Here is a 12970-nt window from a genome sequence, read left to right on the forward strand (position 1 = left end):
CCAGCTTCTTTTTTAAACGTACATTAGTTGCACAAGGACATTTCATTATGACATTTCCACACTTGTACACAATATCTCCCTCTATCACTCTCCCTTCCCCCTCCCCACTTCTTTTTTTTTTTTTTTTTTTTTTGCCAGTACTGGGCTTGGGCTCGGGGCCTCAGCACTGTCCTTGGGCATTCCTCAAGGCCAGAATTCTACCCTGAGCCACTGCACCACTCTGGCTTTTTCTATGTATGTGGTACCGAGGAATCGAACCTGGGTTTTCATGCATGCTAGGCAGGCACTCTACCACTAGGCCAAACTCCCGGCCTCTTCCCCACTTCTTAAAATACTTTGACCAGGTTTCATTGTTCTACTTTACTCGGGCAAGCTACTTCAATCACATTGATCACTACTCACTGCTCCACAGAGCCTGTGTTACTCTTCCATGATTTTGTTAATGCCTATTAATTGCATTAGGAGATTTTGCCATAGTATTTCATATGTGCATGTATTGTATTTTGCTCGGAATAACCTTCTAATGGCTTTTTCTTTCTCCCCTCCCAGTCCCTTGTAGCTTTCATTAAGATTCCCTATGCCATCCTTATACCATTGCACTGTATATAAAACTTAACTTTTTATTTTTATTCTTTTTTTTTTAGATTAAAAAAAAATGGCGAAAAGAATTGCCGAGAAGGAATTGACAGATAGGAACTGGGATCAGGATGATGAAGCTGAAGAGGTAAAAGCAGTTTCCCTAAGAAACTTTTTTTAAAACTGTGTCTCTCCATGTAAATTATTTTGGAATCCTACCACCCCCAGACTGCCAGAAGGATGAAGACATAATCAACTTGTGGACCAAGGCCTGTGATTGTTTACACTATACTCTTTTTTTTTTAAATATATTTTTTATTGTAATTAATAGAAGGGTTACATGATATTTGCCAGATAAATGGTGCCTTAATTCCCACACATTGATACCCTTTCACATGTCATGGTCCCCATTTCCCTTCCTCTCTCCCCCACCCCTCTTGTTTTCCCCCGTTCCCTATCCAATTTCAGATAACCAAATACAATTATATCCGATATATCAGATAACTACACTATACTCTTAACCCTTGGCTATTCATGTAGTGTGCTACCCACTAGCGCCTGTCCGTAACTCTGATGCATGGTCCATGGTCTACTGTCACTGTGTTAGTCTGTATCCTTCTAGTTTTAGAAGTTACCTGTCCTGCTCGGAGGCTGCTCTGCTATGGCTGCATCTGCAGTTCCCATGGTAGCTCCAGGAGCACAGTGGGTCATAAGCTTGAGTAACTGGGATCTGCCTGGTTTCTTCTTCCCCAGCAAAATGAAGGTTTGCATGGAAGGACTCTTTCCCCTTAATGATAAAAGAGCACAAGCCAGACATGGTAGCAAACACCTCTAATTTCAGCACTGTGGAGGCTGAGGCAGGAAGATCAAGGCCAACCTGGGCTACATAGTGAAACTCAAAAAAAAAAAAAAAAGAACAACAACATAGTTGCAATCTAGTGTGTTTCATTGGTAGTTTGATATTCTTACTAAAGAAATCTGTAACTAAGTTAACTTCAAATTTATGTGTTAAATCAAAAAAGTAAGACTTTCTAAACTTCCTTTTTTTGTAGCATTATTGGGGTTTGAAGTGGGGTTTTCTGCTTGTTAGGTAAGAGTTCTACCACTTGACCATGTCCCCAGCTCCAAGCTAACACTATTGCTGTATAAGTATGTTTAGAGGAACCAAACTGACTTGATAAGATTGTTATTTTTTTCTTTTTGTGCTGGTGGTGGGTTTTGAACTCAAGGCCTCATGGTCACTTGGTTTATTTGTCTAGCACTTTACCATTTGAACCTGACTTGGAGTAGGAAGGACTGTGTCATGTACACATTAATCCTTAGACTTGAACTTAGGATCTGGGCTCTGCTCTCTATGAGTGAGTCACAGCTCCGATCTTTTCAATGTCTAATTGGAGATAAGAGTCTCACAGATTTTCCTGCCCAAGCTGACTTTGAACTGTAATTTTCTTTTTCTTTTTTTTTTTTGGGGGGGGGGGGGATGGGTCATGGAAGCTGGAACTCGGCCTGGGTGCTGTCCCTGAGCTCTTCAGCTCAAAGTGACTGAACTACCCTTGAACCAAGCTCCACTTCCCATTTTCTAGAGGTTAATTGGGGATAAGAATCTCAGGTCCTTTTGTGCTGGGGCTGGCTTTGAACCTTGATCCTCAGATCTTAGCCTCCTGAGTAGCTAGGATTACAGGTGTGAGTCACTGTGCATGGCTAAGTTGTGATCTTTCTAGAGCTACATACCCTTCTTTTCAAATTGGGACTTGAAGCCTATATTTATAGATTGGCTCGAACAGCCACAATTTGCCTTATTCAAGTTGGAATCCACAGGAATCTGGATAATAGCTGTGAGTCCTCTTAGCACGCAGATCTGGAATTTGTCTTCCCAGTATTTACAGTACATTAAGCCTCCTGTTAGGAGAAGCACTTATGCTTCCTTCATCTGACCTCTGCTGTGTGGTTTGTGACCTTGCAGGTGGGAACATTCTCGGTGGCCAGTGAAGAAGTCTTGAAGAACCGAGCCATAAAGAAAGCCAGACGTAGAAATGTTGGGTTTGAAGTGAGTACTGTTTTACATTTCTAAAGACTAATGTGACTTCAGAGTTAGAGAGTGTTTCTGTCTTGGAGAGCAGTCAGCATGTGACAGATGCCCCCGCCCAAGGCTTATTTCTTGCTAGGCACACGAGGTTCATACCTGCAGTTCTGGCTACCCAGGAGGCTAATGCCTGAGGATCAAGATTGAAAGCCAATCTGGGCAAAAAAAAGTCCCTAAGATTTTTTTTTTTTTTTTTTTTTTTTTGGTCAGTCTTGGGCTTCAGCTCAGGGCCTGAGCACTGTCCTTTGACTTTCTCAAAGTCAGAGCTCTACCACTTGAGCCACAGCACCACTTCTGGCATTTTTTCTATGTATGTGGGACTGAGGAATCGAACCTGGGACTTCGTGCATGCTAGGCAAGCACTCTACCGCTAGGCCAAACTCCCGGCCCCAGTCCCTAAGATTTTTACCTCCAGTTAAGCAATAAAAAGCTCGAAATGGAGAAGTGGCTTCAGTGGTAAAGTGCTAGACTTGAGTGAAAAAGCCAAGCAAGATCAGGAGGTCCTGAGTTCTAATCCCAGAACTGGCACCAAAAAAAATAAAATGCTTACTTGTGTAGATTGAATAAAAGGACAGTGGGTTCTGTGCCTTAAAAGGAGACCCCTCATGGAGGAAATTGGTATGCTGAGTGACAGTTTTAAGGAAGAGTGAGGATCGCAGTGTAGAAGACAGGAAAACTGGTGTCAGACCTGGCAAGAAGGCAGGTGGCACACTGTGTGTGTGTGGCATGTCTCCTGGCCCAGTTTCTCTCTAGTGTGATTGTACAGCAGATAAGACACTTCCTGCCTGCATGCAGGTGCTTGGAGTGTGGCTCTAATTGAATCTCTGTGCTCAGTATTCAGAGGTCACTACACACACCCTTGGGAGCTTTTCCTGCTCTGAGCCTTCCCCCGACCTCTTTGGTGCAGCAGGAAGGACTTCGTGGGGCTGGCGTTAGTCGTTCTTTTCTTTTGTTTTATTTTTGTGTGCCAGTACTGAGGCTTAAACTTAGGGTCTCTCACCTTCCGGTTTTTTTTTTTTTTTTTTTTTTTTGCTCACTGGGCTTTTCATTCAAGGCCAGCATTCTATCATTTGAGCCACATCTCCAGTTTTGGCTTTTTTCCAATTAATCTGAAAATAGAAGTCTCATGGATTTGTCTGCCCAAGCTGCTTTGAACTTTGGCACCAGCACTGTCAGCTCATACCTATGATACTAACTGCTGGGGCACCTGGGGTCTGAGCGTCACAGTTCAGTTATTTTTAGTTAATCTGACTTGATTGTTTTTAAGGCTGCTTTAGACATTTGGGGAAGGTACACAAAAAAATTGGCATTTAGTTGTGCTAAGACTATTTTCATTTACTTTGAGGCTGTGTAGTAAGTAGATGAGTTTATCATATTAGCCTTTGTTTTTATCTCTCTTTAGCGGAACTAGGTTTAAACTCGGGACTTAAATCTTGCCAGGCATGCACTCTTACCATATATATATAGTAAGCTTCCTCGGCCCTGTATAACACAGTTGGAAATATGTATTTAAGCATCAATGATCCCCTGTCTCCTTCAGGGAGGATTTGGACAACAAAGTACTCCTGGGGAGTGAAGTGCCCCACGCCTGTTTGGGCCTGTGCTGTTTCCCAGGCAGGCAATGCTGATCAAGGCTGGGGTCTGGGTGCTGTTGGGGTGAAACACAGTTGTCACTTGCCTTGGTGTATGCCTAGAGTCTGCCTGCCTAACATGTGCTCTTTCTTCATTTCAGTCTGATAGTGGAGGGGCCTTTAAAGGTTTTAAAGGTTTGGTTGTGCCTTCAGGAGGAGGAGGGTTTTCTGGATTTGGCTGTGCTGGAGGGAAGCCTCTGGAAGGATTGTCAAATGGAAACAGCTCGACCAGTGTCCCTCCCTTGAGCAGTGCCAGGGTGGCAGCAGAGCCCAAGGCAGCCTTTGGTGAGTAGCGTGGCCCAGGCCCCCTCCTGCTTATAGATGACTTGATGGGGATGTGTTTCGCCCTGGGCTATGGGAGCGAAGGCTGGAACCTGGGGAGCCCTGGGCCACATACAGAGGGGAGGCAGGCGGAGCGGGAGTCCTGCACCAGAACTGACTCCTCTTGGTTCTGTTTCCTGCCTCAGCAGCTCGGGTCAGGCATGAAAGGAAGCACTTGGTTGCTCTCTCCATTTTTTGCAAAAGCACCACGAGCTTTGTGTGTGCCTCACCCGTGGTGCCCTGGCGCTCCCATGCACTGGCCTGGCCAGAGCCTTCCAGACAGGCTGGCAGCGGAAGCGTTGACCTCATGGGGCAGCTGGCACAGGCGTTGTCTCATTTTGAGTGAGTTCATTGTCGGGAGCTCCTGGGATTTTCATAGGAAACAATGCTGGGTGCGAGGCCAAATGGTGACCCTGGCCCTCCGGGTTGCAGGAAGTCTGCCACAGCAAAGGGGCCTGCGGCCCAGTCTTCACTGAGCCAGAGTAGCGAAGCACTTTGAGTTCAGGTTACTCCCTACTCGGTGTGAAAATGCCACAGGACAGCTCCCAGGCCCCGAGTTTAAACACCGATGCTAGCACACACACAAAACCAAAGACTATGGTGTACACCAGCTTCTAAATACATTGTCCAAACTTTAATTTTCTCTAGGTTCTTTTGCTGTAAATGGCCCCATAAAAATGGATAAACACATTTCAGACCCCAAGTCTAACGGCAGAGGTGCGCAGCCCTCCTCCTCCTCCTCGTCCTTCTCCTCTTCCTCTTCTTGCTCCACCAAAGCTGGCACGGGGAGCACCTACCGCGAGCAGCTGGCCTCCCTCAACTGCTCCGTGCGGGACTGGATCGTGAAGCACGTGGACACGAACCCCCTCTGCGACCTGACCCCCATCTTCAAGGACTACGAAAAGTACCTGGCCGCCATTGAGGAGCAGCACGAGAGCAGCAGCAGTAACTCAGAGAGTGAGGCCAAAGGGCTGTCAGTTCAGGCCCCACCTCCCCCCTCATTTGGGTCACCGAAGCTACAGCAAGAGGGAACGTTTTTGTTTCACAGCAGTCAGGCTGAGACCACGTTAGAAAAGAAGAGGGAGGCTGAGCCTGAAAAGAAAGTAGACCCTGGACAAGGAGCAGCAAGTGCCTCGTTCAACTTCGGCAAGAAAGTCGACAGCTCAGTTTTGGGCTTAACGAGCTCTGGGTCCCTCACTGGATTTTCATTTACCCCTGGAAACTCCGGTTTTTTTAGTAAAGATACTACTCAGAGCAAATCCGTTTCTTCGCCATTTCCTGCTAAAACCTCGGAGAGCCAAGCAGAAGGCGCTAGTAACGAATGCAAAGGTAAACAAGGCTTGTCCTTGTGAGGTTTCTGTGTTGGCTCTTGCTGGTTCTGGGACTTCAATTCGGGGCCTCATGTTCAGAGAGCTGTTCCTCCAAGGTGGTGCTCTACCACTTGTGCCACAGCTCCTCTTCCAGCTTTATTGCTCTCGAATTGGAGAGTCTCACATATTTGTGGATTTTTGTGCTGCTGTGGTCAGATCTCAGCCTCCTCAGTAGGTAGGATTACAAGTGTGTGCCACCAGTGCCCAACCCTAGTAAATTTTTTACGTGTGTAAGTTTTGCTTTAGTGGAGAAAGCCCAGGCTTTGGGGGTGGATCTGACATTGCATTGTATGTATTACACTGGTTAGAGCAGTATCAAGCCTGTTCTGTAGGGTTGTTACGGGATTAAGATTAGAAAATGAAGCCGGGCACTGGTGGGTTGTTTATGCCTGTAATCTGAGTTACTCAGGAGGGTTAGATCCAGAGGATCAGGGTTCATAGTCAGCAGAAAAGAAGCCTTAGAGACTCCATTCCTAATTGTCCAGCAAAAAGCTGGCAACATTATGTCAAAATAACACAATGAAACCCACTAAGGACTGTGTAAAGAGGGAGGTGGGCTTGAGGTTTACTAGAGCAAGTTGTTCAAAGTGCAGACCAGCTGAAGCCACTTGTGCAGATAATGTAAACTAATAAAAATGAAATAATAAAGCCATTTTTCTTAAGAAAGCCAAGCAAGCAAGAGGCCCTGAGTTCAAGGCCCAGTATCAGCACAAAACTTAGAGAGGCTAGAGGTACCAGTCAGTGACAAACAGTTGGCTTAAAGTGCGGGAGGCTTAGCACAGCCGCCCCCCCCCAAAAACAAAACAAAACAAAAAAAACCCTTCCCAAACATGCACAGAGAAGCAGCCATTTAACATTTTAGAACTTTCATTTAAAAAGTTCAGCGGCGTGAATGTGCACTGAGTTGGTTTATATTTTGGAGATTTGACTAGATAAGCAACTTGTCTGTGACAATAAAGACTTCATCACATGGCATAAACCCAGTGTCCTCAGCTTGTACACGCAGCCTCCCTCCAGAAAGGTCCTGTGTCCATGCATGTGTTGTGTGTATAACCCGAAAGCTAGGTTACACGCAGCCTCTGTCCCCTATTCTTGGCTCTCCTGGGCCTGTGGGGAGCAGACCATGCTCAGCTGCTTGTGTCTTCAGTGCCTGTCTGCCTGTCTGCCTGGTGGCTCTCCCTTACGCTGGCCAGGATTCCCTAACTGAACACACCATCTTTCTTGTGCTGGCAGCTGCGGGATCAGAGAGTTGCTGAATCAGATGGAGCCCGCCGTGCAGGGCATCATGTCAGCCCACAAAGACAGCCAAGGTCTCCTGTCTGTTGAGGGCTCAGCTCTGATAGGGGATTTATTTTAAAGGGCGGTGTGTGCAGGTGCCCCTGCTCTTGGTACAGTGTTGGTGTGGGCTCACCAGGTGGTTGTTCTGTGCCAGGTGGGGACGAGGAGGACAGTGACGAGCCCCCCAAGGTGGTGGTGACAGAAGTGAAGGAAGAAGATGCTTTCTACTCCAAAAAGTAAGTGGACACATCTGGCGTCTTCCGTACTTCCTATGACTTCGGCTTTGACAGTGCTTCAGACATGACTGTTTCTGTGATCCCTCTTGTCTTCTCCATTCTCTCGCCCACCCCCCTGCTCGCCTCCAAGAAAGTCTCCCCGTTCCTGCTTCCTACAGGAAGCATCGACTCCTGGTGGACGTGGCTCCTCGCGTGCTGAGAGCTGGTTTGGGTTGAGTCTTTTTTGCAAATCTTGGTTAATTTTGGTGGTATTGGAATCTAAATTTACTTCACACCTACCAGGCAGATGCTCTGCCACACGAGTCATGCCCCTGCTCTTTGTGCTTTATTAACTCATCTAAGCTGCCCTTGGACACAGCCCTCCTGACCTCCACCTCTGCAGTAGCTAGGGCTACAGGCGTGTTTGTGGGCTAACTTGAAACGAGAGTTACCTCTTCAAGAAAAATGTTAGAAGGGGAATTTGATCTCCCTAACTAAATGAGATTACTTTGTACAAGGATTCTTTTTTTTTTTTTTTTTGGCCAGTCCCAGGCTTGAGCTCAGGGCCTGAGCATGGTCCTTGGGCTTTCTCAAGGCTAGAGCTGTCACTTGAGTCACAACACCACTTCCTGTTTTTTTTTTTTTCTATGTATGTGGTACCGAGGAATCGAACCCTGGTCTTCATGCATGCTAGGCAAGCATTCAGCCAGTAGGCCAAGCTCCTAGCCCCATGTACAAAGGTACTTAATGAAATAACATTTGTCCTGATTGGAAGCTTCCTGTGTTATGGGTTTTTTGTTTTTTGTTTTGCCAGTCCCAGGCTTGAACTCAGGGCCTGAGCACTATCCTTGGGTTTTCTCAAGGCTAGCATTCTAACACTTGAGCCACAGCACCACTTCCAGCTTTTTCTGTGTATGTGGTACGGAGGAATCAAACTCAGGTCTTTATGCATAGTGGCAAACCCTCTGCCACTAGGCCAAACTCCCTGCATTGTTTGTTGTTGTTGTTTTGTTTTGTTTTGTTTATTTGTTTTGCACCAGTCCTGGGGCTTAAACTCAGGGCCTAGGCACTGTCCTTGGACACTTTTTGCTTGAGGTTAACACTCTACCACTTGAGCCATAGTGCAACTTCTGGCTTTTTCTGTGTATGTGGTTCTGGGAAATCAAATCCAGGGCTTTGTGCATGCTGGGCGAGCATGCTACCACTAGGCCATGCTCCCAGCCCTAGGATATGTTTCTTAAGAAAAAATGTAGAACCATTGGTCAATAGGTTTTCCTTTAACAAATCACCACAACTTGTGACATTTTGAAAGCTTGGAAGGCGCTGACAATTTCTTTCATTTCAACTGCCTGGATGACATAGAGAGAGAGAGACCGTGACTGCCAATTTTTTTCTAGTCAGAGTAAGTGAGATGAGTAGAGAGTGGTTCTGGTGGCAGGCAAACAACTTGGGGCTGGGGACCCAGGGGCATGAATCCTTAGCGTCTCGATGCAGTGGCCCTGCCTGAGAATATTTCCTCACTCACTGTTTTGGGAAGGGTCTCTGAAGAGAACTTGGCAAAGTAGAGCACGGCAGAGACTCGCGGGCCGCTGTGGTGTGGGTGTGCTGCTGTCTGTCCTCAGCCAGGGCGAGACGTGCGAGCGCGCTCTAGCTTCCCACCCCACACCAGCAGTAGACTGCTTTCCACTCTGATTCAGCACGAGCGGCATCCTGGCTGGGAGAAGACTGCTTGTCCTTGAATTGGGGTTATGCTTATTTTTCTCCATAGGTGTAAACTATTTTACAAGAAAGACAATGAATTTAAAGAGAAAGGTGTGGGCACCTTGCATCTAAAGCCTACAGCAAATCAGAAAACGCAGCTGCTAGTGCGGGCCGATACCAACCTAGGTGAGTGCCTTTTTTCTTGTTTAAATGCGTCATTTGAGTGTTACTGCTGAGGAGCTGTACAGAGGGCTGTAGTTGGGTCGGGGAATGAGACCGGGCTTCGTGGACCGCCCAGCTGGAGTCTTTCCCTCACTGGCTTCAGCTCTGGAGAGGGCAGAGGAGGGTGGGGTGGCACACATTGTGGACAGAGTGCCAGCCTCCCAGGCCTTGCAGGAAACTCCCCAAAGACATTTTTCTTTCCTGTGGCCTGACTAGTCGGTATAGTTCCAGAATGTGGATTTACCAGCAGTCCTTGCTGGCCTCAGTGACATATTTGTTTAAGGTGTCTGTCCTGGAGCTTGAAATCAGGGCTTGGATGCTGCTCCTTAGCTTTTCACTTGAGCCATAGCTTTACTTGGGGCTTTTTGGTGGTTCATCAGAGGAAAAAGTCTGTGGCTCTCAGACCTCAGCTTCCTGAGTAGCTAGTATTACAGGTGTGAGCCACCGGAGCCTGGTGGGCTTCCAGTCTTGGATGCAGGGTGTATCCGAGAGCCTGTCCATGCTCCTTTCTTGAGCCCTATGATGTCGGTCTCTGAGGTGTGTCTCGCGTTGTCTCACTGCAGGCAACATCCTGCTCAACGTCCTGGTTCCACCCAGCATGCCATGCTCCCGGACAGGGAAGAACAACGTGCTGATTGTCTGTGTCCCCAACCCGCCACTGGACGAGAAGAACGCCACTGTCCCGGTTCCCATGTTGATTCGGGTGAAAACAAGTGAGGATGCTGACGAGTTGCACAAAATCCTCCTGGAGAAGAAGGGGGTGTGAGCCTGGGGCCCGCTGGGCCGCGGCCTCCCGCCGCCCCGCCTCGCTTTCCTTCCTACTTTGACATTCTAGGGACTTCTAGACAACTTCAAAACTTTTGTGAGGAAGATTAAGGCCAATAAAACCTTTCCAAGTTAAGTGTCACACACCTATTCTCCCTTCTTAAGAACTAATTGCAAAATACTTTGGGAATTTTAGGGAGATTTTTTTTTAATGTTCCTTTATTGATTAAACTAAGCATAAGTGATTTCTTAATGGACTGCAATCAGGGTACTGATTTTAACTCCTTCTGCTAATCTGTGGGGCTCAGGGTTTTCTCCCTGAACTGGTGAGGCTTCAAGGTGGCCTTCCGCCCACACCCGTGTACACCACCAAATGGACCATGCCGCCGCGCTGTGATGGTGTTTGTCGTTGCTTCATTCTGTTGCTGTCCCCTGCGCTGTCACTTCTAAGCATGCCCCGATTGCGGATGCCACCCTTAACCCTGTTCTACCAGAGTTCAGGATCTTCTCATTGTAAACCAGGCGATCAGAGGTGGCGGTGTGGGTTTTGTGAGGTTCTGTTGCTTCAGCCCCAAAGTCAGAGTGGAAGGGGGGGTGCCAGGAATGGGTTTTTAAAAGCACAAATTTGGTATATCATTTCTAGACCATGAAAAATAAATCCTTATGAAAAAGTCAGTGTGAAGCCGTGTTGAGCAGGAAGTGGGGTACACAGCCATCGATGCCATGGGCCCGCAGACCTGAAGCTGCGTAAATGTCATACACAAGAGCCGTTGAATTCACCAGCAGACAGAGTACGATGGGAAAGAAGGTGGTGTCTGAGAATGTTGCCTTTAACTTAGCAGTGTAGCGTGCACTTGCTATCGGACTTACGCACTTATTTTTTTAAATGAGATACTTGAGTCCATTTGGACAAAAGCCATGTGAAGCACTGCTGTCTGCAGACGGTGCAGAAAAGAGACCAGGTGTGCATCTCGGTTGGTTGCTGTGCCATGCTGGCTCCAGATCTTTCAGGCCCTGCTGGTGGTCACGATTGCTTGCTCGCTTGCTTCTCTGCTGTGTCACTATTCTGACAAGAGAGGCGGCAGAGTGGCCGGATGGGACGGTGGCTTTGGGAACTGCAGTCTTTTGGTGTTAGATGTGGAGTGTGTTGCGGGCACCTGGCTACCTTCAGATGGAAGGTGGCAGGACGTGTCCCGTGAGATGTTAGGTTGCCTGTGCTAGTTCCAAGCCCTTTGTGAGAGTTTGGCCATGTATGGCTTTGGTCAGTAGGATTGCTCCAGCTCTTAGCTCTGGTTGGTGTCTGTCACTTAGAGTGCTTGTGACTTCGCTGGTTAATTTATAATAAGGAAGTGGTTGATACTCTAAAAATAGTACCAGCCCTGTCCTACTTACAAGAGAGATCCATCTTAAACCTTTTTGGTGTGCTGATACTGGGGCTTGAACTCAGGACCTGGGCACTGACCCTTAGCTTTTTCACTCAAGGCTAGCATTACCTCTTGAGCCACAGCTCCATTTCCAGCTTTTTTGTTTATTTTTGTAATTAGAGTTGTCTCACAGACTTTCCTATCCAGGCTGGCTTTGAACCATGATTCTAAGATCTCAGCCTTCTGAGTAGCTAGGATTACAAGCATAAGCCACCAAGTGCCTGGCCCATAACTTTTTTTTAAATGCAGAGGAAGGGAACACAAAACATTACAGTCTAGCCGCACATGCGTGTGCAGTGGGTATTTACAAAAAAAATAGTAAGAGGGGTTAGGGTTGGACGTCCCCCTCCACCTCCCCCCCAGGTTACTTTTAAATTGCTGGATATGTGTGGTTTCCCTTTTTCCTGACATTCCCTGCAACTGTCTGCTGCTAAGAGTATCACTGTTGAGGTGAAAATTACAGGGGAAAATGTGATCTGTATACCATAATTCACAATGTGACATTTCCTTCATCTCTGATGCTTTAGGAACTTGTTGCTCCCCACTTTATCCATATGAAAGTATCTGAATGTGTAGGTTTTGTTGTAATTGTATCTCATTACTTGGGGGAAGGGGCAGAGGGCCGCCCTGTATTTTCCCCGTCTTTGTTAGCAGTGAATTGACTCTCGTAGTGATGTTAGTTTTAGTTTAATACAATGGTAGCAGTTTTAAAATGTTTAATGTGAAGTGAAATTTTGCTCAAAGTTTAAGTCTCTCGAGTTGTATCATAGATTTGGGGCCTAAAATGAGATGCCTTTTTAAAAATATTCTAAGTGGAAGTCCATCTTCACGAACACTAAGTGTCCCGCGGCCTTTCTTCCCAGAAGCAGGTGTCAGTCTTTCCGTTTGCACATTCCCAGGAAGCAAAAAATTGAGTTCTGCTGTCTTCCTTTTTAGCATCGCACACTGGAAACACATCCAGGGTTTTTAAAGGACTTTAGATTGTGTTTTACTTAGTGGCTCAAGTCGGACTGTCTGTGGACTGCTTTTCTTCAGGACGATTATTCTGTTCTACAATCTCAATTGTAAATCATATTTTTATATGCTGCATGCCAAAAAAATAATTCAACTACCTGTGATAGGTGGAGGGAAGCAATTCTACCTTTTACTCTTAGAACTGTAGAGACATATTCACTGAGAGCCTTCTCCATGTGGCTAAAGATACCAGGCTTGTTCTGAGCATGTCAGGCGAATAGTTCCTGAGTCAGATGCTAGCCTGATGCCTTTAGAAGCTTTGCAGACCAAGTGGCCCACTCTGGACCCAAGTCTCCTTATTCTGAAGGTGGCAGTCAGAACAACAGGCTAGAACGCAGGGCCTGTGGCAGTCAGGAGCTCCTCAGACCTG

At 46.8% G+C, this 12970-nt stretch overlaps 1 protein-coding gene across 1 annotated transcript; it reads left to right on the plus strand.

The window, feature by feature from the left end:
* Window positions 1-623: 623 nt before the first annotated feature.
* Window positions 624-10304, plus strand: Nup50 (nucleoporin 50). The gene is made up of 7 exons (XM_090328876.1): window positions 624-724; window positions 2540-2623; window positions 4392-4575; window positions 5260-5940; window positions 7414-7495; window positions 9243-9361; window positions 9961-10304. The coding sequence occupies exons 1-7, from the start codon at window positions 656-658 to the stop codon at window positions 10161-10163; spliced, it is 1422 nt and encodes a 473-aa protein (XP_090185002.1). The 5' UTR covers window positions 624-655; the 3' UTR covers window positions 10164-10304.
* The last annotated feature ends 2666 nt before the right edge of the window (window positions 10305-12970 follow it).

This window comes from Megascapheus bottae, chromosome 2, assembly GCF_031878675.1.
Source record: "Megascapheus bottae isolate mThoBot1 chromosome 2, mThoBot2.hap1, whole genome shotgun sequence".
Lineage (NCBI taxonomy): Eukaryota > Metazoa > Chordata > Mammalia > Rodentia > Geomyidae > Megascapheus > Megascapheus bottae.

Bases quoted from the DNA above. Each gene is read 5' to 3' on its own strand.
- Nup50 (XM_090328876.1), top strand. From the start codon at position 656: ATGGCGAAAAGAATTGCCGAGAAGGAATTGACAGATAGGAACTGGGAT. The intron at 725-2,539 runs GTAAAAGCAGTT...GTGACCTTGCAG, and splicing joins AGGATGATGAAGCTGAAGAG to GTGGGAACATTCTCGGTGGC. The intron at 5,941-7,413 runs GTAAACAAGGCT...GTTCTGTGCCAG, and splicing joins CGCTAGTAACGAATGCAAAG to GTGGGGACGAGGAGGACAGT.